This window comes from Heterodontus francisci, chromosome 17, assembly GCF_036365525.1.
Source record: "Heterodontus francisci isolate sHetFra1 chromosome 17, sHetFra1.hap1, whole genome shotgun sequence".
Classification (NCBI taxonomy): domain Eukaryota; kingdom Metazoa; phylum Chordata; class Chondrichthyes; order Heterodontiformes; family Heterodontidae; genus Heterodontus; species Heterodontus francisci.
The window spans coordinates 71946934-71971013 of NC_090387.1; the positions used below are offsets into that span (position 1 = coordinate 71946934).

The window sequence follows — 24080 nt, forward strand, 5'->3', positions numbered from 1 at the left end:
TGCCCCAAAACACTTGACAGCTAATAAAATACTTTTGATGTACAGTCACTGTTGTTACAGAATACAGCAAGATCCCACAAACAGCAGATAATCTGTTTGATGCCATTGATTGAGGAAGGAATATTGGCCAACACACCAGCAGAAAATTTCTTCCTCACTGAATATTGACGTGTCCTGAACAGACCGCATGTCTTCCTTTCAGAACCAAGTGAACAAACGAATTAGGAGCAGAAGTAGGCCATTCGGCCCCTCTAATCTGCTCTGCCATTCAATAAGATCAAGGCTGATCTGGTTCTGTCTTGAATTCCACAATCCCATCTACCCTTGATAACCTCTGATTCCCTTGCTGAGAAAGAAATTTCTCCTCTTCTCTGTCCTAAGTGGCTTCCCCCTTATTTTGATATTGTGTCCCCTGATTCTAGACTCCCCAACCTGGGGAAATATCTTAGCTGCATCTACCCTGTCTATCCCTTTAAGTATTTTGTAGGTTTCAACTAGATCACCTCTCATTCTTTGAAATGCTAGAGAATACAGGCCCAGTTTCCCCAATCTCTGTTCATAGGACTGTCCCGCCATCCCAGGAACAAGTCTGGTGAACCTTTGTTGCACTTCCTCTATGGCAATAATATCCTTCCTAAGGTAAGGGGACCAAAACTGCACACAGTACTCCAGGTGCAGTCTAACCAAGGTTCTATACAATTGAAGCAAGACTTCACTACTCCTGTACTTAAATCCTCTTGCGTTAAAGGCTAACATACCATTAGCCTTCCTAATTGCTTCTGCACCTGCATGTTAGCTTTCAGTGATTTATTGACAAGGACACCCAGGTCCCTTTGTACATCTACACTTTCTAATCACTTACCATTTAAAAAATAGTCTGCACATCTATTCCTCCTACCAAAGTAGATAACCTCACATTTTTCCACATTATATTCCATCTGCCACGTTCTTGCCCACTCACTATGTCTGTCCAAATCCCCTTGAAGCTGCTTTGCATCTTCTCACAACACACATTCCCACCTAGTTTTGTGTCATCCGTGAACTTGGAAATACTACATTTGGTCCCCACATCCAACTCATTGATATATACGATGAGCAGCTGGGGCCCAAGCACTGATCCCTGCGGTACCCCACTAGTCACAGCCTGCCAATGCGAGAATGACCCATTTATTCTTACTCTCTGCTTTCTGCCTGTTAACCAATCCTTAATCCATGCCAGTATATTACCTCCTATCCCATGTGCTTTAATTTTGCTAACCAACCTCCTGTGGGGGACTTTATCAAAAGCCTTCTGAAAATTCAAGTATACTACGTCCACTGACTCCCCTTTATTAATTCTGTCAGTAACATCCTCAAAAAAACTCCAACAGATTCGTCAAACATGATTTACCATTCATAAATCCATGTTGACTATGCCCAATCAGATCATTATTTTCCAAGTGTCCATTTATCATATCCTTTAGAATAGATTCTAGCATTTTCCCAATGTCTGATTACCTGTTTTGTCTTTCCCTCCCTTCTTAAATAGTGAGGTGACATTTGTGACCTTCCAATCTGCAGGAACCGCTCCAGAATCTGTAGAATTTTGGAAGATGATCACCCATGCATCCACTATCTCTATAGCTACCTCTTTCAACACGGATGTAGAATATCAGGTGCTGGGGATTTATCAGCCTTCAGCCCCATTAATTTCTCCAATACAACCTTCTTGCTAATACTGATCTCCTTCAATTCCTCATTCTCCCTAGTCCCTTGGATCTCTAATTCTGGGAGATTTCTTGCATCTTCCTCGGTGATGACAGACACAAATTAGTCATTTAGCTTCTCTGCCATTTCTCTATTTCCCATTATAAATTCTCTTAACTCTGTCTGTAATGGACCCACATTTGTCTTAACCAAAAGTTTCCTTTTGACATATCTGTAGAAGCTTTTAAGTTCCTTTCACCAACTTTCACCAAGTTCCTCTCTTCCATCCACCTCCTGATTTACAGCTATTACTGGAACGTTTTTTGTATCGTGTTTCGTGAAGACAAAAGCAAAATATTTGTTCATTTCATCTGCCATTTCCTTTTTATCTACTATTAACTCCCCATTCTCACTCTCCAGAGGACCAACACTCACTTTACTTACTCTTTTTCTTTTTAAATACCTGTAGAAACCCTTGCTATGTATTTTTACATTTCTAGCTAGCTTCCTCTCATACTCTAATTTCCTTCTCCTGATTAACCTTTTAGTCATTCTCTGCCATTATTTATATTCTGACCAATCATCTGGCCTGTCGCTCATCTTTGCACAATTATAGGTGATTTATTAGTGTGTTGCTGAGTGCTCTGAAGTCACCCTCATCTGCCTATTTGAGATCAGTCAAGCTATGTGTTGCCAGAGATATGATATAGTCCATAATGACACTAACCAAGGACTGAGCCACTGTACACTGAGACACTCAAAGCCAGCCATTGCATTTGTGTCCGGAGGTAAAGAGACACACCCCAATGCCAGGTGGTATCCTGTGCCTCTGGAAGCCTGTGTAGTGCTTTGTTTTATATTACAGCCTTCCTCTGAAGGCACAACAGGTTCCATCCACAAGATCCCATTACCCTTGGAGCCAGTATACAGCCATCTGGCTCAGTATTCCAAGGCTCACACCACTTTACTTACCTACTTACAGCATAGGCATTTTGTTTGCTGAATTACCTGTTGAAGCTGCAGCAAGCAGTGCGTTTTTTATTCATTCAAATTTTGTCGACATTCCAAGACAAAACCTACAAACCTTTTAGGGCAATAAAACTGAAAACAAACTGCACAACAATGATAAAACTGTCAATGTAACTGATGTTCCTCAGTGCAAACGTGTGGGGGATGCATAATTAAACATGGTTAAGCTGCATACCGTATAAAATTTTTAAACAACGTGAAGACCAGGTGGATGGGCGTGCATTTTGTGCCTGCATTCGTTAGGCCTGCTGAGTTACTTGGCCGTGTTTCAAAACACCAAAAAAAAAAGCTGTTTGCTTTTTAAAAGGTACTCCCGCACATGCACAGTAAGGTTTTACAAATCTGCTCTATCATTTTGAACTATTCTTGTTCCTTTCTGCTCAAAAATATTTTGCATTTTTGAAATTGATAGTCTTTTCTCATTGTCTACATTCAAACAATGTTGTCTGGTGTTGTCTGAAAATACCAGTGTTAGAATCATAGAATAATACAACACCGAAGGAGGCCATTTGACTCATCATGATGGTGCCGGCTCTTTCAAAAGAGCTTTCCAATTAGTCCCCAGCTCATTCCCCATAACCCTACCAATTGTTACCTTTTTAAGTAGAGCTCCAATTCCCTTTTGAAAGTTACTACTGAATCTGCTTCCATCACCCTTTTAGGCAGTACATTTCAGATCTCTCAACTCGCTGCATGAAAAAATTCTCCCCACCTCACCTCCAATTATTTGGTTTTGCCAATTATTTTAAACCTATGTCTTCTGGTTACCAATGTTCCTGCCAGAGGAAACAGTTGCAGGTGCGTTTTCAAGCATGTCACAGTCTTAGACTGTCATGTGTGTTTTTTTTCGAGATGTATGAATCCTACCTATCCACTTTCATAAACAAATACCTCCTGTACATATCCTGTGCAATGTTTAATCCGATTTATTTTTAGAAGTGGCCATGCATCATGCCCGTGCTTTTATTTGACAGGGTACATTTTCTGATTGGATCCAATTGAGCTAAACAGATCAGAAAACGATCCATTAAAGGCCACATTTTCCACCTTTCAGCGCAACATTTGATTTTTCCGGTTGGGTTTTATACTGGAGCCAAAAATACCTGCCAGTGTGCTGTTAATTCTATTAAAATTTAAATCTTTGCACAATTTCCTGGTGCTCACACTGATGTAGGACTTTGTTATCCGTCTTCCTATAAGAAATACATTTGCCATTTGCAGGAGTGCTTTGACAGAATTGTATTGTAAGATCTGGAGCAGCATGTTAAATCTATTTCTGAACTTTTTTTAATCTTGTTTCCACTTATTTCTTCAGGAGGCTCTTTGTCGGTTATAGTTAATTTTCTGTTGCTTACAATTGGAACTGTAGGTTTCTGTTATGATCAGGTGAGAAAGGTGTTTAGGGTTCCCTCTCAGCCTTCACCTGGTCTTACTGTAACAGGGTTCAATTTTAAACGCACCATGTTTTTAGCTGCCCCTTGGTGAATCCTTTTTCACTGCTTTCAAATTATAATGCAAAGAAACCAGCACAACAGGTTTTCTCAGGTTTAAAGAAGAAAAGTGAAATTTTATTAAACTTAAACTCTAATTCAGTTAACGCCTACGGATACACGATGCGCCCACGCTCGCTAGCATGTACATGCGATACACACATGTACATGGAGACAGAAAGAAAACAGAAGAAATAAAGTTGGAAAAGTTTGAGGCAATATCTGAGAAGGTTTTTTGTGTTATGGTTCTTCGAGCTCACTGTAGAATCCTTTATTGTAGGTAGGTCTTGCTTTTTGTTGGGGCCCAGTATTATTCTTAAACCTTTCTCGCTGTAGGAGACTTTTCTCTCTTGGGGTTCATGTGTCTTCAGTGAATTTGGAGTTCTGTGAGAAAGAGAAGGGAGCAGACAGACAGGAGAGGCTGTGGCGAGCCAGCCAGGAGAGATCTTCTAAGTCCTGGAGCATTCAGCTCTCTGCCCAAATTGTTTGTACAAATTCAAAAAACTCAGGTTGCCCAGCAGGTTAGTCATGTGACTAGCTGGTTTGACCATCTTTGTTTGTGTATTTGGCCATCTTAGCAGTGAACCTGGAATACGAGCTCCCCCACCTTCAACGTCTGGTGATCAAAAGTCCATTGTGGGTTGAATGTGTCAGGGAATGGTCCTTTGTCCTTTCCAAGCACTGTGTGTTAATATGCAAATGTCTTTCCAGCCAAGGGTCCATTATAGGTTGAATGTGTCAGGGAATGGCTGCTTTGCCCTTCCAAACACTGTCTGTTAATATACAAATGTCTTTCCAGCCAAGATCTGGCAATTTTCTAAAACACGTCCTTTCTTCACTTCAGCGACAGTTTGAAATTTAATGTCCATGTGGCAAAATTAATATGCCTCATGCTTGGCAGATGAGGGCCTGTGTGACAGTTTCCCACTGGGAATTTCCAAGCACTTATTTTTTGGAGGTGGTGGGGCAATGAATGGGTGCTTTCTGTCGGGTCAGGGTGTGCCAGAGGCAGACTGTGCCAAGTTGCTGACACCCTACCACTGACATTTACAGGCAAAGCCCAGCTTCCTGATAGTGAACATGCGAACTGGCTCCAGGTCATGAGTGAGTCGGGTGAGGAGCTGCACCAACCTTTGCAAGGATACCAAGGACCAGCAGATGGTATTCTGGGACCCTCTTCCTCTGCCTCCAATGCTGCCATATAGACAGAGAACCATGAAGAGAACTGCAGAGCCATGTCCCTCACTATCACCCCATTCAGCACCACCTCCGCTTCTCCAGACGTCACACTGGGCGTTGCAGTGTTGCATGACTCTGTCACTTGGCCATGACTGGGCATGCAGGGTCTGGGGAAGGCACCTGATTATATTGGGGCTGCTGGGTGGATGCCCACAACTTTTTTTAAGAAAAGGAATTGCATTTATATAGCACTTCTCACGACCTCAGATCCGAGAGCACTACTGTCATATAAGAAAAACACCAGCAGCCAACTTGCACACAGCAATGTCCCAGAAACAGCAATGTGATGATGACCCCAACAGTGCAGCACTCCGCCAGTACTGCAGTGCAATGTCAGCCTGGATTTTTGTGCTCCACTCTGTGAAATGGGACTTGAACCACAACCTTCTGACTCAGAGGCAAGAGTGCTATCACTGAGCCACAACTGTCACTAGAGGTGCACCTTAGCCCCCTTTGTGACCCAAACTCTGGTAAATCCAGCCTTAGGCTGGATGGGAGTGTTGCCTGCCACCTCACCCCACTCTCTGCCAAAAACCTCTGCAAATTGTCAGGGGTCAAATTGAAAGAAAAAGCATACAATTCTGCAAAGATAAGTGATAGGTCAGAAGATTGGACAGAATTTAAAAACCAGCAAAATTGATGAAAAAATAATGAATGAGTATTAGAAAGCTAGCTGGAAATATTAAAATGGACAGTAAGATTTTCCACAGGTATCTAAAAAAGAGTAACTAAAGTGAGTGTTGGACCTCGAGAGAGAGAGTGAGTTTGGGGAATTAATGGGAAATGAGGAAATTGCAGAAGCATCGAACAGATATTTTGTGTCTGTCTTCACTGTGGAAGACACAAATAACATCCCAGAAATACTTGTAAATCAGTAGGTGAAAGGGAGAGAGGAACTTAAAACAATTACGATCACCAGGGAAAGGGTACTGAGAAATCTGTTAGAACTAAAAACTGACAAGTTGCCAGGACCTGATGGCCTGTATCCTAGGGTCTTCAAAGCTGCTGAGATAGTAGATGCATTGGTTGTTGTTTCCAAAATTCCCCAGATTCTGGAAAGGTCCAATCAGATTGGAAAATAGTGAATGTAACTCCTCTATTCAAGAAAGGAGGGAGACAGAAAGCAGGAAACTACAGGCCAGTTAGCCTAACATCTGTCATTGTGAAAATGCTAGAATCTATTATTAAGGAGGTTATAGCAGGGCACTTAAAAACTCTTAATGCGATCAGGCAGATTCAACAAGGTTTTGTGAAAGGGAAATCGTGTTTGACTAATTTATTAGAGTCTGCGAGGAAGTAACAAGCAAGTTGGATGAAGGGGAACCTGTAGAAGTGGTGTATTTGGATTTCCAAAAGGCATTTGATAAGGTGTCACATCAAAGGTTACTATGCAAAATAAGAGCTTATGGTGTAGGGGGTAACATATTAGCATGGAAAGAGGATAACGTAATAGCGTGGATAGAGGATTGGTTAGCTAACAGGAAGCAGATAGTAGCATTAAATGGGGCATTTTCGGGTTGGCAAGCTGTAACTAGCGGAGCGTCTCAACTATTTACAATCTACATCAATGACTTGGATGAAGGGACTGAATGTATGGTTGCTAAATTTGCTGATGACACAAAGTTAGAAGAGTAAGTTGTGAAGAGGACATAAGGAGTCTGCAAAGGGATATAGATAGGTTAAGTGAGTGGGCAAAAATTTGGCAGATGGAGTATAATGTGGGAAAATGTGAACGTATCCACTTTGTAAGGAACAATAGAAAATCAGTATATTTAAATGGAGAGAGGTTGCAGAATTCTGATACAGAGGGATCTGGGTGTTGTGGTACATGATTCACAAAAAGTTAGTATGCAGGCACAGCAAGTAATTAGGAAGGAAAATGGAATGTTGTCGTTTATTGTAAGGAGAAGAGAATATAAAAGGGATGTTTTGCTGCAGTTGTACAGGGCGTAGGTGAGACCCCATCTGGATTACTGCATACAGGTTTGGTCTCCGTACTTGAGAAAGGATATAATTGCATTAGAAGCAGGTCAGAGAAAGTTCACTCGACTGATTCCTGGGATGAGGGGGCTATCTTATGAAGAAAGGTTGGACAGGTTGGGCCTCTACCCATTGGAGTTTAGAAGAATGAGAGGTGATCTTACTGAAACATATTAGATCCTGAGGGGACTTGACAGGATGGATGCTGAAAGGATGTTTCCCCTAATGGGAGAGACTTCAACTAGGAGACACAGTTTAAAAATTAGGGGTCTCCCATTTAAGACGGCGATGAGGAGAATTTTTTCTCTGTTGGTTGTTATTCTGTGGAATTCTCTTCCACAGAGAGCAGTACAGGCAGGGTCATTGAATATTTTTAAGGCTGTGAAAGATAGATTGAGTTCGATAGATAGATTCCTGATTGACAAGGGAGTCAAAGGTTATAGCAGGTAGACAGGAAAGTAGAATTGAGGCCACAATCGATTAGACATGATCTTATCAAATGGCAGAGCAGGTTTGAGGGGCCGAATGGCTTACTGTTCCTACTTTGTAGACCCAAAGTGGGTCCGACCCCTGCCAGGATCATGGTCGCCACCCCTCTTCTAGTTGGATGTACCAACTGGCATTTAAACAGCAGGGCTCTGACAGACTGGGGCTGAGGGTATATCCCGGCCTGGGAGTCTCCTGCCCCCTCTGCCACCAAGGTTCTACACCATACAAGGTCCCACAGGAACTTAGAGCACAGGTGAGATCTGGCCTATTCCAGTTCCAGTCTATTTCCCATAGTCACGGTTGGAGGGCACCTGTGCATTTTCAGGCCCAAGGGCTTAACTTCCATAGTGTGAAATCCAGCTCAGTTTGACAAGGCGTCATTAAACGGTGAAAGGAGTTCTTTATTAAGGATTCATTGGGGCCTTGCATCTGATCTATTTTATATGTCTTTAGTTTCACTGAATTTGAGTAGTTAGGAAGCTTTTTTTCCAATATTCCAATTAATTGTGCCTTACTTTTATTTTTATTCTCCTTTACTTGTTCTGTACATTCATACAGACTTGAACACTGCCTAACTTTTGCCATGAGCTCCCTTCATTTCCCCCAATGCCCTTGCTGTCTCCCTGGTGTTTGATTAGCTTCCCCCACTGCTTCCTCAGTATTTGGCTTGTGTTCAAGAAATAACTGACCGTTGGCTGACTCTTGCTTATCACTGTAGTTTGCTTAACACTGCATGAAGTGTGTGGTGTAATTTGTCTGTAAACAGACCACTTTATTCTTATTCTATATTTAGGTTGGATAATCTGTGACTTGCATAACTAACTGTAAATATTCACTCCTTACTTTATTCCAAGTTGTTCCCGGAGTTTGTGTTACTTTGCTTTCAGAATGTTTGACTTTGAAATTTTGTGAAATTCCATGATGAACTGTTTGATATTAATTGGGAGTGTGTGTTATGGGCATCGTCCCATTCTTCCCAAATCACAATCCCAACCACAGTTCCCTCCACCTCTATCCTCTCCATCTTCAGTTTTGGCCTTCACAAGAGGTGCATGTGTGTGGACAGACATCAATGAGCCGTATTTTGCTGTAAAATAGCAGCGAGAGGCTAACGGTGCTGACTGTTATTTATGTGGAACGCGACATTAGCTTCTGATGACCACACATGCGGTTAAGTGTGGAAGTTCAGAAGTTGCTGTTCAAGATGCTCGACTGCTATAATGGTATCTCGCCATACGAACATATGAATTAGGAGCAGGAGTAGGCCACTTGGCCCTTCGAGCCTGCTCAGCCATTAAATAAGTTTATGGCTGAACTGATTATTCCACATTTCCACCTACCCCCGATAACCTTCCACCTGCTTGCTTATCAAGAATCTATCTACCTCTGTCCTAAAAATATTCAAAGACTCTGCTTCCACTGCCTGTTGAGGAAAAGAATTCCAAAGACTCACAACCCTCAGAGAAAAAATTTTCCCTCAGCTCTGTCTTAAATGGGCAATCCCTTATTTTTAAACAGTGACCCTAGTTCCAGATTCTCCCACAAGGGGAAACGTCCTTTTCACATCCACATCTGATGCACCATTCAAATACATTGAATGGCATGATGTTGCTGCATTTACCTCAGAGGTAGGAATTAAGCTCGTCAGAAAATGTTAGGTCTTGTCCATTCCAGTCTAAATACCCTTTTAACAGTGTGGTAAGTCATAACGACTGCTAAATGACTTCTTTTTCATTTAAAGTTAACTTTTAGGAGTGTGGAGTTTCATTCCTTCAGATTTTACTTATCATTGGAGGCTTTAAAAATCGTAATCACTTTTTAACTTTTTTCTTTTGTCTAATCAATTTCTCTAATCACATCTTTCTTTCCCTCTTTTTCACTTTCTGTGCCTCATTTGACATTGAATTCAGTATTCTAACTTATACTTCCTGATTCAGACTCAGGGCTGCTCATTAATGATTCTTCAATCTGTGGTTAAAGAGACATACAGATTTTTGTCCCGTTTACTCAGGTTCCAGATGTACTGTAGAGGACTCTGTTCTTTTTACATAGAAACACAGAAAATAGGGGCAGGAATAGGCCATTTGGCCCTTCAAGCCTGCCCCACCATTCATTATGATCATGGCTGATCATCCAACTCAGTAGCCTGTTCCCGCTTTCGCCCCATACCCTTTGATCCCTTTTGCCCCAAGAGCTATATCTAACTCCTTCTTGAAAACATACAATGTTTTGGCCTCAACTGCTTTCTGTGGTAGCGAATTCCACAGGCTCACCACTCTCTGGGTGAAGAAATTTCTCCTTATCTCAGTCATGAAATGTTTACCCCATATCTTTAGACTCTGAGCCCTGGTTCTGGACTCCCCCACCATCGGGAACATCCTTCCTGCATCTACCCTGTCAGGTCCAGTTAGAATTTTATAGGTTTCTATGAGATCCCCCCTCACTCTTCTGAACTCCAGCAAATATAATCCTAACTGACTCAATCTCTCCTCATACATCAGTCCCACCATCCCAGGAATCAGTCTGGTAAACCTTCACTGCACTCCCTCTATCGCAAGAACATCCTTCCTCAGATAAGGAGACCAAAACTGCACACAATATTCCAGGTGTGGCCTCACCAAGGCCCTGTATAATTGCAGCAAGACATCCCTGCTCCTGTACTTGAATCCTCTTGCTATAATGGCCAACATACCATTTGTCTTTTTTACCGTCTGTTGCACCTGCATGCTTACCTTCAGCGACTGGTGTATGAGAACACCCAGGTCTCGCTGCATATTCCCCTTTCTCAGTTTATAGCCGTTCAGATAATAATCTGCCTTCCTGGTTTTGCTACCAAAGTGGATAACCTCACATTTATCCACATTATACTGCATCTGCCATGCATTAGCCCACTCACTCAACTTGTCCAAATCACCATGAAGCCTCTCTGCATCCTCCTCACAACTCACCCTCCCACCCAGTTTTGTGTCATCTGCAAATTTGGAGATATTACATTTAGTTCCCTCAGCTAAACCATTAATGTATATTGTGAATAGCTGGGGTCCTAGCATCGATCCCTGCGGTACCCCACTTGTCACTGCCTGCCATTCGGAAAAACCCATTTATCCCTACTCTTTGTTTCCTGTCCGCCAACCAATTTTCTGTCCATCGCAATACACTACCCCCGATCCCATGCGCTTTAATTTTACATGCTAATCACTTATGTGGGACTTTGTCGAAAGCTTTCTGAAAGTCCAAATAAACCACATCCACTGGCTCCCCCTCATCAACTCTACTAGTTACAGCCTTGAAGAATTCTAGTAGATTTGTCAAGCATGATTTCCCTTTCGTAAATCCATGCTGACTCTGCCCGATTCTACCACTGTTCTCTAAGTGCTCTGCTATAAAATCTTTGATAATGGACTGTAGAATTTTCCCCACTACCAACGTCAGGCTGACTGGTCTATAATTCCCAGCTTTCTCTCTACCTCCCTTTCCAAATAGTGGGGTTACATTAGCTACCCTCCAATCTGTAGGAACTGTTCCAGAGTCTATAGAATCTTGGAAGATGACCACCAATGCATCCACTATTTGTAGGGCCACTTCCTTAAGTACTCTGGGATGCATACCATCAGGCCCTGCGGATTTATCGGCCTTCAATCCCATCAATTTCCCCAACACCATTTCTCGACTAATACTGATTTGTTTCAGTTCCTCTCTCTCACTAAGCCCTGTGTTCCCCAACATTTCTGGTATGATATTTGTGTCCTCCTTTGTGAAGACAGAACCAAAGTATACATGTAGTTGGTCAGTCATTTCTTTATTCCCCATAATAAATTCCCCTGTTTCTTACTGTAAGAGATCTACATTTGTCTTCACCAATCTTCACATACCTATAGAAACTTTTACAGTCAGTTTTTATGTTCCCCACAAGCTTACTCTCGTACTCTATTTTCCCCTTCTTAATCAATCCTTTGGTCCTCCTTTGCTGAATTCTAAACTGCTCCCAGTCCTCAGGTCTGTTGTTTTTCCTGGCAACTTCATATGCCTCGTCCTTGGATCTAACGCTATCTCTAATTCCCCTTCTAAGCCATGGTTTGGCTACCTTTTCCGTTTTATTTTTGCGCCAGACAGAGATAAACAATTGTTGCAGTTCATCCATGTGCTCTTTAAATGTTTGCCTATCCACCGTCATCCCTTTAAGTAACGTTTCCCAATCCGTCATGGCCAACTCGCGCCTCATACCTTCGTAGTTTCCTTTACTAAGATTCAGGACCCTTGTCTCAGAATCAACTATGTCACTCTCCGTCTTGATGAAGAATTCTATCATATTATGGTCGCTCGTCCTCAAGGGATCTCGCACCACTAGATTGTCAATTATTCCTCTCTCATTACACAATACCCATTCTAGGATGGACTGTTCTCTAGTTGGTTCCTCAACGTATTGATCCAGAAAACCATCCCGTATACACTCCAATAATTTCTCCTCTACGGTATTGTGACTAATTTGATTTACCCAATCTGTATGCAGATGAAAGTCACCCATAATTACAGATGTTCCTTTATCGCATGCATCTCTAATTTCCTGTTTAATGCCATTCCCAACATCACCACTACAGTTTGGGGATTTATATACAACCACCACTAACGTTTTTGCCCCTTAGTGTTTCTCAGCTCTACCCATACAGATTCATCATTGTCAGAGCTAGTATCTTTTTGGCTGTCTCATTTACAGCAAATTCCATTGGAAAATTCCATAGAAGGTCTATGGGCAAATGGAAGTGGAAGGAATGATTGTTTCTTGTTGCTGACTGTAAAATCCAGCCCATCATGGGTGGGTGGGTGTGTGGGGATGGAGCTGCAGGTGGGTGTGGGGATGGAGCTGCGGGTGGGTGGGTGGGTGTGTGGAGATGGAGCTGCGGGTGGGTGGGTGTGTGGGGATGGAGCTGCGGGTGGGTGGGTGTGTGGGGACGAGCTGCGGGTGGGCGTGGGGACGGAGCTGCGGGTGGGTGAGTGGGCGTGGGGACGGAGCTGCGGGTGGGTGTGGGGACAGAGCTGCAGGCGGGTGTGGGGATGGAGCTGCGGGTGGGTGTGGGGACGGAGCTGCGGGTGGGTGTGGGGACGGAGCTGCAGGCGGGTGTGGGTGCTTGGGAGGGCTGTTCTTCCAGATGTAGTACTTTGTCTGGAAAAAATACCAAAGAATGGTTCTGTACTGAAGAAATATTGATCACAACTTTCAATATTTGCTTTGAAACTCCTACGCAGGACCTTGGTGATACTGAGCTGTGAAATGTAGGGTGAAAAATACATTCCATCTATGCCTCTGGGTTAGGAGTGAAAGGCCAGCTATGTTCCTTAAGCAATTTGACCTAAAATCTAATTAGAAATGTAACACCTGAAATCAGTTCACAGAAAAAATAAGGTTAAGTTCCCTGTCTCGCACAAAAAAGTGGAAGAATATACTTTGTCTTTCTTTTGGTGCCTGCAGCTCACTACACTTGAAGAGGGTGCCCCAGTGTAAACTACACAAGCGAACATCAGAGGGCTCTGCACATGGATGTCCTCTTCTCTCTGGCTCAACATCCAATACCGTGGACCACAGTCTGTGCTTGTCTTGTGATGGTGATTCGTGTAGAGGAAATGCTGGTGCAGGTGTGCCGGTGTGTGGTGTTGAAGGTTCCAGTGTGTGGAGCACGGTGCGAGTGGTGAAGGTGTCGGAGTGCAGTGCTAATTGCTCTTGAGCAGCGAGTTAAGAATCAGCTCCTGTATGTCTGCCTCACTAAGACCAACCTTTTCGGTGTCTACCCTTACACTGCAGACTGTCCTTATGACCATAATAAACCAATATTTATGATTTGCCACAGCAAGACATCCCATTTATTCCTCACAACTAGATGAACTTTGCTGAAGTTCAGGGCAGGCTCAATGAGTTTGAGTTTGCCAGTTAATCTCCTGGGGGTTACCATTGACCAGAAACTGAGCATAAATACTGTGGCTACTATAGCAGGTCAGAGGCTAGGAATCTTGTGGTGAGTAGTCCACCTCCTGACTCCCCAAAGCCTGTCCACCATCTACAAGGCACAAGTTAGGAGTGTGATGGAATACTCTCCACTTGCCTGGATGAGTGCAGCTCCAACAACACCCAAGAGGCTCGATGCCATCCAGGACAAAGCAGCCCACCTGATCTGCACCCCATCCACCACCTTAACCATTCACTCCCTCCACCACCAGCGCACAGTGGCAGCAGTGTGTGCCATATACAAGATGCATTGCAGCAACTTGACAAGGCTCCTTAGACAGCACCTTCCAAACCCATGATCTCTACCACCTAGAAGGGCAAGGGTAGCAGATGCATGGGAACACCACTACCTGCAAGTTCCCCTCCAAGCCACACACCATCCTGACTTGGAACTATATCGCCATTTCTTCACTGTCACAGGGTCAAGATCCTGGAACTCCCTTCCTAACAGCACTGTGGGTATACCCGCAGCAGATGGACTACAGAGGTTCAAGAAGGCGGCTCACCACCACCTTCTCAAGGGCCATTAGGGATGTGCAATAAATGCTGTCATAGCCTGTGATGCCCCAAATCCCCCAAACGAATAAAAAAAAAGTTTGTGTCGGATGAGCAGTTCGTCATCTGGTGGTACTGTTATCCAGCTGCTCCAGGTGATGATATCCCAGTTGTAGGGGGTTCCTGCTCTTAATGGTGTCCACCTCCTCAACCAGGTCCCTGAAAGGATATTGTGAAAGGGTAAGAGTTACACTGAGAGAGTGCACAGCCAGGGGATCAAATAATTATTACATACGGCACAGTAACGCCATCATAATGAGTTATATAAAGAACTATAATTTATATTGTGCTTTTCATGACCCATTCTTGGTTTCAAATCCCTCCATGGCCTTGCCCCTCCCTATCTCTGTAACCTCTTAAAACCTTTGAACATACAAATTAGGAGCAGGAGTAGGCCATTTCGCCATTTGATAAGATCATTCAAGAACTCTGGGTTCCTCCAATTTTGGCCTCTTGTGCATCCTCCATTTTAATCACTCCACCATTGGCAGCTGACTGGCCCTAAGTTCAGAAATTTCCTCCCTAAACCTCTCCACCTCTCTCTCCTTCTTTATGACACTCCTTAAAACTTTCCTCGTTGACTAAGCCTGTCCTAATATTTCCTATGTGGCTTGGTGCTGATAATGCTCCTGTAAGCACCTTGAGATTATGGAAATGCATGTTACCTGATAACCCTGTCATGTGCTGTGGAGAATCTCGTTTGGATCTCCTCAGGTGAGCCTGACCGTTCTTATTCATTAATATCGGGGAATTGGGGCTAGGCCAGTGTTTTGAAGGTCGAGCCTCTGCTCCATCGGCTGTGTTGTGCATACAGAAAATTTACTGATTCGGCTCCTCTGCTGGTCCACTAGGTAAAAATATCATCTGGTGCAATACAAAGCCATTTAAACGAGGAGAGGTCTCAGCTTTGATTTGGTCTGCACTATGTCAGCTGATTTAAACTAGGGGCCCCTTTATGATGCTACAGCTGTACCTCAGGGCGCTGGGCCAGGCAGGAGAGAAATCACGCTGAGTTCAGTCTTTTCTTTATCCATTCTCAGGACATCATTCTGAGTGAGGCCTATCCCTAATTGCCATTGAGAAGGTGGTGATGAGCCACTGCCTTGAACTGCTGTTAGTCAGGGAGCTCCAGGGTTTTGACACAGTGACAATGAAGTAAGAAATATGCCCAAGTCAGGATAGTGTGTGCCTTGGAGGTGATGGTTTTGCCATGCATCTGCTGCAGTAGAGGTCCCAGCTTTGGGAGATGCTGTTGAAGAATGCTCCGGATTCTGAGCTGGTTTAGAAAATTCATGTGGAACAGGAGCTTATGTGAGGGCAGGATTGGGCTTTACTCTGATGCCATCTACAGTTGATAGGCACCTGGGCAGACCCCAGAGAGCCTGTGAACCGCACCCCAGCAAGACTCACCATCTTCAGGAGACGAGGAGTGAAAATTGGAAAAAATAAAATCAACAAATGTGAGTTAGTTGTCATCTTTTACCTGATGGGAGTGTTTCTCACTTGAAGTGAGACTCGCTTATTCTGGTTTTGGAAGGCCTCGTTATTTCTTGTCTCTCACTTCTAAAATAAGCACAGATGTTGCCAGTTCTGTTTAGTTTAAGACCACCTGGGTCATCTCAATCAACAGAAACAGGCACAGGACAGATGTGAAAATACTGCAAATGGGCCGAACCTAAAAGTAATGAAAGCTCAAGCCTGGCACCAGTGGCTTTAGTACTGCTCCACAGATTGGTTATAAGCTGTGGCTGCTGCTCAGTTTCAGCCTCTGTCAGAGTTTATCCCAGGCTTTCCCAGCTAATGCCAAAATGGAGGTCATTCCCAGGGCTGCTCCCGTTTGCTCTGCCATTAAACCCTGAGCTCTGACTCCTCCTTGTGGTCATGTTGAGGAACTGCACGTTGGTCCAAACGAGAGATTGGCAACCTCTTGAACAGAATCTCTTCTGTTCTGTCTGACCTGTCGGAGTATTGGCTGAGCTTCCCTCACCTTCTAGAGTTAGGATTTTGCTAAGTTTTGAACCCTGGAGAGCTGTGGCTGTGGCAGAAGAGATGTACCAAAAATTGTAAGGGGTTTTGACAGAGTAAATGGGGAGAAATTGTTTAAACTGGCAAGAGGTTTGATTGGTAAGCAAAGGAACCAGAGGAGATGAGATTTTTTTTTACAAGGCAAGTTATTATGCCTGAAAAGCTGGTGGAAGCAGATTCACTAGAAAATTTCAGAATGGAAATCAATATGAGCTGCAAAAGCCTCACTAAAAATTTTAATGTAAGTTTTAAGGCCTTTTTTTTTCTTCATTCACTGGATGTGGTTGTCACTGGCAAGGCTAGCATTTATTTCCCATCTCTAATTACCCTTGAGAAGGTGGTGGTGAACCACTGCAGTCCATGTCGTACATGTACAGTGCTGATAGGGAGGGAGTTCCACGATGTTGACCCAGCGACAGTGAAGGAACAGCGATATAATTCCAAGTCAGGATGGTCTGTGGCTTGGAGAGAAACATGTCACTGGTGGTGTTCCTATGTGTCTGCTGCCCTTGTTCTTCTGGACAATAGAGCTCGTGGGTTTGGAAGTTGCATTCGCAGAAGCCTTGGCAAGTCGCTGTAGTTCACCTAGTGGATGGTACACACTGCATCCACCGTGCACCACAGGTGGAGGGAGTGAATGTTGAAGGTGGTGGATGGGGTGCCAATCAAGTGGGCTGCTTTTTCTGGATGGTGTCGAGCTCCTTGAATGTTGTTTGATCTGCACTCATTCAGGCAAGTGGGGCGTATTCCATCACACTCCTGACTCATGCCTTGAAAATGGTGGACAGGCTTTGAGGTGTCAGGAGATTTGGGAGAAGAACTATTGTTTTAGATTAACAGAATGAATACATTATCTATGTGATCGCTACTGGTTTTGACTGAATGACGTGCTCCGAGAGGAATTTCCTAGAGATTTTCCTCCTTATTGTTTTTTTCTGTTTTTCTGCCTCTGATGGGTGGGGAGAGTAGAAAGTGTCTGATCTTAATGCTCCAGTCATGATGAGTGTGGAGCAGGCTTGATAGAGCAGCTGTTTTTTTTTCATGCCCATCATATTTATATCTTAAGCAATGTGGATAATGTTTATGTCATAAACGGGCTATATAATGATATGTTTTGATACAATTCACAACACTGCATCATGAAAATGAACATTTACTGATTGCTTTTCATGAAGACGGATTCCTCTGCACATTCATCAGTTGAAAAGGCTCCTGGTTCCAAATTTTAACCATTGAAAATTCCAGGATAAAATTAGTTTGTCCACAGTAACCCACGCAGTTGACAAGCTCGACAAGATAGTGACTGGAGGGGACGAATAAGACAGTGGGGTTGTGTTCTCACATTGTAACTTCTTCCTTTAACTCCTTCTTCTCCTGACTCCTCCTTGCCTGTGGTTCCACAGGTATCAGCAGCCCTTGACCACCTCATCCAAGTGATAGCTTTCTACACGAGGACCTGCACACTGGGTGTCAGCAAGATGTTCAGTTCATCACGTTGGAGCCCACTCCTGTTCTTGTCAACGTCCCGGTGCACGCACGCTTCACTGAAATGATCAATGATTGGGCAGTTCTCCGCCTTTCCCAGCCTAGGGGGGTTGACTTTAATCGCAGTGACCCCATCACTAACCTTTTTCAACTAACCCAGACCAGATATCAAACCTGTCTGTACTGCTCAGTACCCCACACCAAGTAGTGTGCTAACTCAATGAACCATCAAGATACCAATGGGGCTACCTTTAATATCACACGTTTATCCACTGAGGTCTGTGTCATTTAGATGGACTCCCTCCAAGGGATCGCTGCAGGATTAAGAAGTTTCTCCTGAATTCCCGATTAGATTTATTAGTAACTATCTTATATTTATGGCCCCTAGTTTTGGACTCCCCATAAATGGAAACGTCTTCTACTGAACCCGTTCAGAATTTTAAAGACCTCTATCAGGCTACCTCTCAGTCTTCTGTTCTGTGGAGAAAAGAGCCCCAGCCTGTTCAGTTTTTTCTTACAGTTACAACCTCTTACTTCTGGTATTTACTTTGTAAGTCACTGTCCGTTTTGTAATATGGAGATCAGAACTGAGCACAATACTCCAATATAGTCTAACCAAGGTTATATATAAACTTAACATTACCTCCCTACATTTGGACTGCAGCCTTTCCGACCCTTGACCAGCTACAACAAAGATACATTCAAATTTCTTCTGATTAACATTTATGAAACGTTTTTTTTTCCAAGTATAAAGTTATGTGAGATTTTTTAAAATCCTCAGTGAGGGGTGCTATTATGACCAGGTGAGAAAGGGGTCTTGGGGTTCCCTTTCAGCCTTTGTCTGGTTTAACCATAACAGGGTTTAATTTTTAAAACACTGTTTTTAGCTCCCCCTCAGTGAATCCTTGTTCACTGCTCCAATTGTAAAGCAAAGAAATCAATCAAACAGGTTTTCTTAGATTTAAACAAGAAAGGTGGAAGTTTATTCATCTTAAACTCTAATTCGGTTAACGACTACGCGAATGAATACGCGACACGACCACGCTAGCATGCATGCGTGATAAACACACATGCAGATAGAGACAGAAAAAGTAGAAAGAATAAAGGGGAAAAGTTTGAGGCAATAGCTGGATGTATTTACAGTCCTTTGAGTTCAATGTGGAGTCTTTGGTTGCTGGTAAGTCTTGCTGTTCGTTGGGGCCCAGTGCACACTTTAACTTGTTTCCATGTAGGAGTCATTTCTCTTTTGAGGTTTAAGCGACTTCAGTGGGTCCGGAGGTTTGTGAGAAAGCGAGAGAGAGCCAGCCAGGAGAGAGGCTCTCTTATTCCAGGTTCAGTTGCAATCTGCAGTCTGTCTTTAAACTGTTCTGTAAGCACAATTCAAAACTCCCAATTGGCCAGCAGATTAGTCATGTGACTAACTATTTAAACAAACTCCTCCGTTTGTGGATTTCAAAGCTTTTGGTGGGGGAGTACAGTGCTGTCTCTTACACAAAATGTGGATTACCATTTCCCAGACCAATCTCTGTTAATTGGATCAGTGAGCAATTCTTTTGTCTCTCCAAGCACTGTCTCTTAGTATGCAAATGTTTTTCCAGCCATGGCTGATCACTTTAAACAAGTCATCTCTCCATTCCAACAACAATTTAAAATTGATGTTCATATGACAAAATGAATGTGCCTCATTCTTGGCAGGTAGGGGTCTCCGTGATAGGAAAGTTTTGCAATATTTCCCTAGCAACTCTGACTAATTGGCATGTTGAGCCAAATGACCTCTTCCTGTCCCTAAAAAAAAACTTCTGCACTTAATAAATATAAGACTAGGAGGAGACCTGATGAGGAGCTTTAAAATGATGGTGTTTGATGGGGTGGGTGTGGAGAGACTGTTTTCACTTATGGGTGAGCCCAGACTAGGTTTCATAAATTGAAGATATCCACAAAGAAATCAAGTTCTTTTACACAGAGAGTGATGAGACTGTGGAACTCACTGCCACATGGAATATTTGAAGCAGAATACATTAACATATTGAAAGGGAGGCTTTATGCACAGATGAGGGAGAAGGGAATAGAGGGAAATGGGGGCATAGTGGGGAAAGCTAATTAGAGGTGGAAGGAGGCTTGTGTGAAATGTAAACAGTAGCATAGACCAGTTTGGCCATGGTCCTGTACTCTAGGTTCAATGTAGGACAGATAGATGCAGCAAGAATGTAGAGAAACACTGAAAGATCTGGATCAGGGTTGTGAGGGCTCATAACTTCAGTAATGATGTAGTTTGTAACCTCAGCAAAGCTGACCAATCACTAACTCACCCATGACTAGTTGGTGGATGAAATTCTATAGCCCAATGCTGTACGGTATGACATCTGCAACATCTGCCTCAAGCTAGCTGACACAGTCTTGGTAGGTCACTGATGGACCATGTACCAGCTCTAATCCTCCAAAATTGTTCCACTAATCATCTTAAAAAACAAATGAACAAAGTTTCACTGAGTAAAGCACAGCCTGTGGTAGTTATTAATCCTTAGGAACCAGCAGGTCCTAGAAGTTGATCCCAGAGTTGGCTGTCCTATGTTCGGGCTGTACAATTGGCCTTGACATCGCTGTGCTAGGGGCTGAAAAATCAGCCAGAATTCCTGCTTTTGATCATAATCCAGTAACACTGCCACCAGTGGGCTGGAAAGTGACTGTGGTTGTTTGCTCACTGCGGAGACTCACTTTAGAAGGGTTCTGGAGGGTTGCCATCACTCATGGAGCTATAGCTTTGCAACAGTTCATAACTTCAGGATTGATTTGTTGTTGATGCTTGCCTTGACATGATTGGCTCATTGCTGTCCTTTGCCATGACATGCTTGGCTTGTTGCTGTTCTATGTAGTGACATGATGGGTTTGTTACTGTCTTGTTCTGACACATTTTCTCATTTCCCACAGGCTGATGCTAAAATGGTGTGTGACGTAGTGAGTCGGATGGAGGATACAGAGCCATTCTCCCCGGAGCTGCTGTCTGCCATGAAACGACTTTGGACAGATTCTGGGATGGTGGAATGCTTCAGCCGTTCCCGTGAATACCAGCTTAACGACTCTGCACAATAGTGAGTACACAACTGAACGGATTGTCCATGGAGGGTTCATCTTTGAGCAGGGTGTTGCAGGGATTACTTTGCCAAGTGGCATCAGATCCAGGGATTGAAGATATTTTAGTAGCCAACCTGGTGTGGGAACTTCATCTTCAGGTCAGAACTCAGGGAGCATGTTAAAGCCTGAAGACACCAAATGAGAATACAACAATACATGGCCCAGATGGACTGTGCACTATGCATTTGGGGAAATGGCTGAAAAATCTGCCACACGTTGGTATTTTAACAATTCATTGGAAACAAGAATAGTGCCTGAAGCTTAGACAATGGCAAGTGCAATACCAGTTTATAAAAAATGACAAAACAAACCTGGGATCTACAATCCAATGGCCTAATATACATAATAGGTCAAACAGACCTGAAGGAGGGAATAAACACTTGGAGAAATATGAACTTAGAGGGTCAACATGGGATGGAGGTAACAACTAACAAGTTGAACTTTGAGGAGTTAATGCACCAAGTGGATAAGGGAGTCAGCAGACATTACTGCCTCAGGAGTTCATTGGTCTCCCACCATAGCTCTGGCAGTGGACTGGCAGAACCACCAGAGAAACAGCAGAGACCCAATTACACCAGGTCATTTGCCAACCCATTGAGGCAAATGGCGAACTGGGGCCATGATCAAGGGCAGGGACCTAATATAGTAATGGTGCTGTTGAAACATACCAGCCCACAAGGGTGTGAATATGCTCCATCACTGGGGTGTAGGAGTGGCAAGGGATCTCCACCAGGGTTGTCCAACATACGGCCCGCGGGCCAGAATCCAGCCCACCGAAGGTTTCCATCCGGCCCGCCAAACTGCCTGTAGCTCAGCTCTGATTGACAACTCCCATGTACGTCAGGTGCTGGGTGTAGGCGGGACCTGTGTCTGACGGGCAGGGGCCTCTCTCTGTGATTGTTCAGTCCCTGCGACTGACAGGGGCTGCCCAGGCAACGTTAGTGGTGGAATGCGGCGCAGGTGCCCTGGGATCAGCTACCCCTGCTGCTTTCGCGTGGTTCATTAAATGTCCTGTATCTTGCACACTCGGCAGGTTCCCGTCTCCACTCGCCCCAACTTAAATAATACAGGCATGGTAAATATCTGGTTGTGGGAATGGCTGCTGCAGGGAACACTGAGCGGGGAGTGGGGGAACACTGAGAGGGGAGCACTGAGCGGGAGCAATGAATGGGGAGTGGGGAACACCAGAGATACAGGGGTGAGGGAGAGAAGGACAGAGAAACATACAAACAGAGGAGAACAGAGAGACCCGGGAGGGGAGAGAAAGAGTCATAGAGTCATTTACTTATGGCACAGAAGGAGGCCATTCTGTCCATTGAACCCATGCTGGCTCTCCACAGAGCTCTGCAGTCAGTCCCACTCTCTGGCTCAATCCCCGTAGCCCTGCAAGTCTGTTTCTCTCAGGTGGCCACCCAACTTCCTCTTGAAGTCATTGATCATCTCCACTTCCACCACCCTTGTGGGCAGCGAGTTCCAGGTCATTACCACACACTGTGTAAAAACAATGCTTCCTCATATTCCCCCTGCATCTTTTGCCCAAAACTTTCAATCTGTGTCCCCGAGTCCTAGAGATGGGAGTGGGGGTGGGGGTGGGGGGGGGGGGGTGGGGGTGGGGGTGGTGGTGTGGAGGAACAGAGACAAAGATATGCAGGGAGAGCGTGCAGGGAGACGGGGATAGAGAGATCAAGGTCTTTCCTGACAGATGGACATCTGTCCAGAATATTCTGCATTGCTACATGAAGTGTGAGGGCAGAGATTGACTACTTATGCAAGCAAAAGTAATGCCAGGTATGTCACTAAATCAGTTTTCAATATAGTGACAAGAAAGTAAGTCAAAAAATTAGTCTTCTCATTTAAAGCTTCTTCACAAAAATGTACATTTGTTGTTGTTTTTGTTAGTAAGATAAATTTTTAATGTCTTTATCTTTTGAAATTTGCTCACCAGCCCCCTGGGCCGAGCAAAAATCATAATGTGGCCCTCTGCCCAAAAAGGTTGAACAACCTCGGTGTAGACACAGGAGAAATGATTTTAAAAGAATGTCCTGAATCAGCTAGTTTGTTCAGACCATTGTTGGACTCTGTTTCGGGGGTTTGAGGTGACAGCAGGATGCAGATTTTCTGGCAGATTGGGTAGCCACTCGCACCCACCTGCTTCATTGAAATAGGGGTGGCCTCCCGCTTACAGCAGGTTCGGTGTTGCTGGTAACCATTGGGTTTGGGTGTCGTGGTGTAACAAACAGGATCTCAGCCGGCAGAATTTCAGGGCCTATATATTTTAACATTTTTTAAATTCTTTCATGGGATGTGGGCGTCGCTGGCAAGGCCAGCATTTATTGCCCATCCCTAATTGCCCTTGAGAAGGTGGTGGTGAGCTGCCTTCTTGAACCACTGCAGTTCATGTGGTGTAGGTGCTGTTAGGAAGGGAGTTCTAGGTTTTTAACCCAGCGACAGTGAAGGAACGGCGATATAGTTCCAAGTCAGGATGGTGTGTGACTTGGAGAGGAACTTGCAAGTGGTAGTGTTCCCATGCATTTGCTGCTCTTGCTCTTCCAGATGGAAGAGGTTGCTGGTTTGGAAGGTGCTGTCGAAGGAGGCTTGTGAGTTGCTGCAGTGCATCTTGTATATGGTACAGACTGCTGCCACTGTGCGCTGATGGTGGAAGGAGTGAATGTTTAAGGTGGTGGATGGGGTGCCAATCAAGTGGGCTGCTTTGTCCTAGATGGTGTCGAGTCTCTTGAGTATTGTTGGAGCTGCACTTATCCAGGCAAGTGGAATGTATTCCATCACACTCCTGACTTGTGCCTTGCAGATGGTGGCCAGGATTTGGGGAGTCAGGAGGTGGGTTACTCACCACAGAATTCCCAGCCTCTGACCTGCTCTTGTAGCCAGAGTGTTTATATGGCTGGTCAAGTTAAGTTTCTGATCAAGTGAAATAAATGAGGGGGGACTAGTAAATAAGGCTAGTAAGACTA

At 44.1% G+C, this 24080-nt stretch overlaps 1 protein-coding gene across 3 annotated transcripts in view; it reads left to right on the plus strand.

Moving 5' to 3' along the window:
- The window catches only part of LOC137379046 (guanine nucleotide-binding protein G(o) subunit alpha), a 254296-nt gene that overhangs the window by 184070 nt on the left and 46146 nt on the right, over positions 1-24080 (plus strand). The window contains exons 5-6 of one of the 3 annotated variants that reach the window (XM_068049652.1): positions 13047-13065; positions 20971-21065. In XM_068049652.1, the coding sequence (XP_067905753.1) occupies positions 13047-13065; positions 20971-21065 (114 nt within the window). Of the gene's footprint in view, positions 1-13046; positions 13066-20904; positions 21066-24080 lie in introns of all 3 variants that reach the window. The other 2 variants (XM_068049653.1, XM_068049651.1) reach the window with 2 other exon arrangements.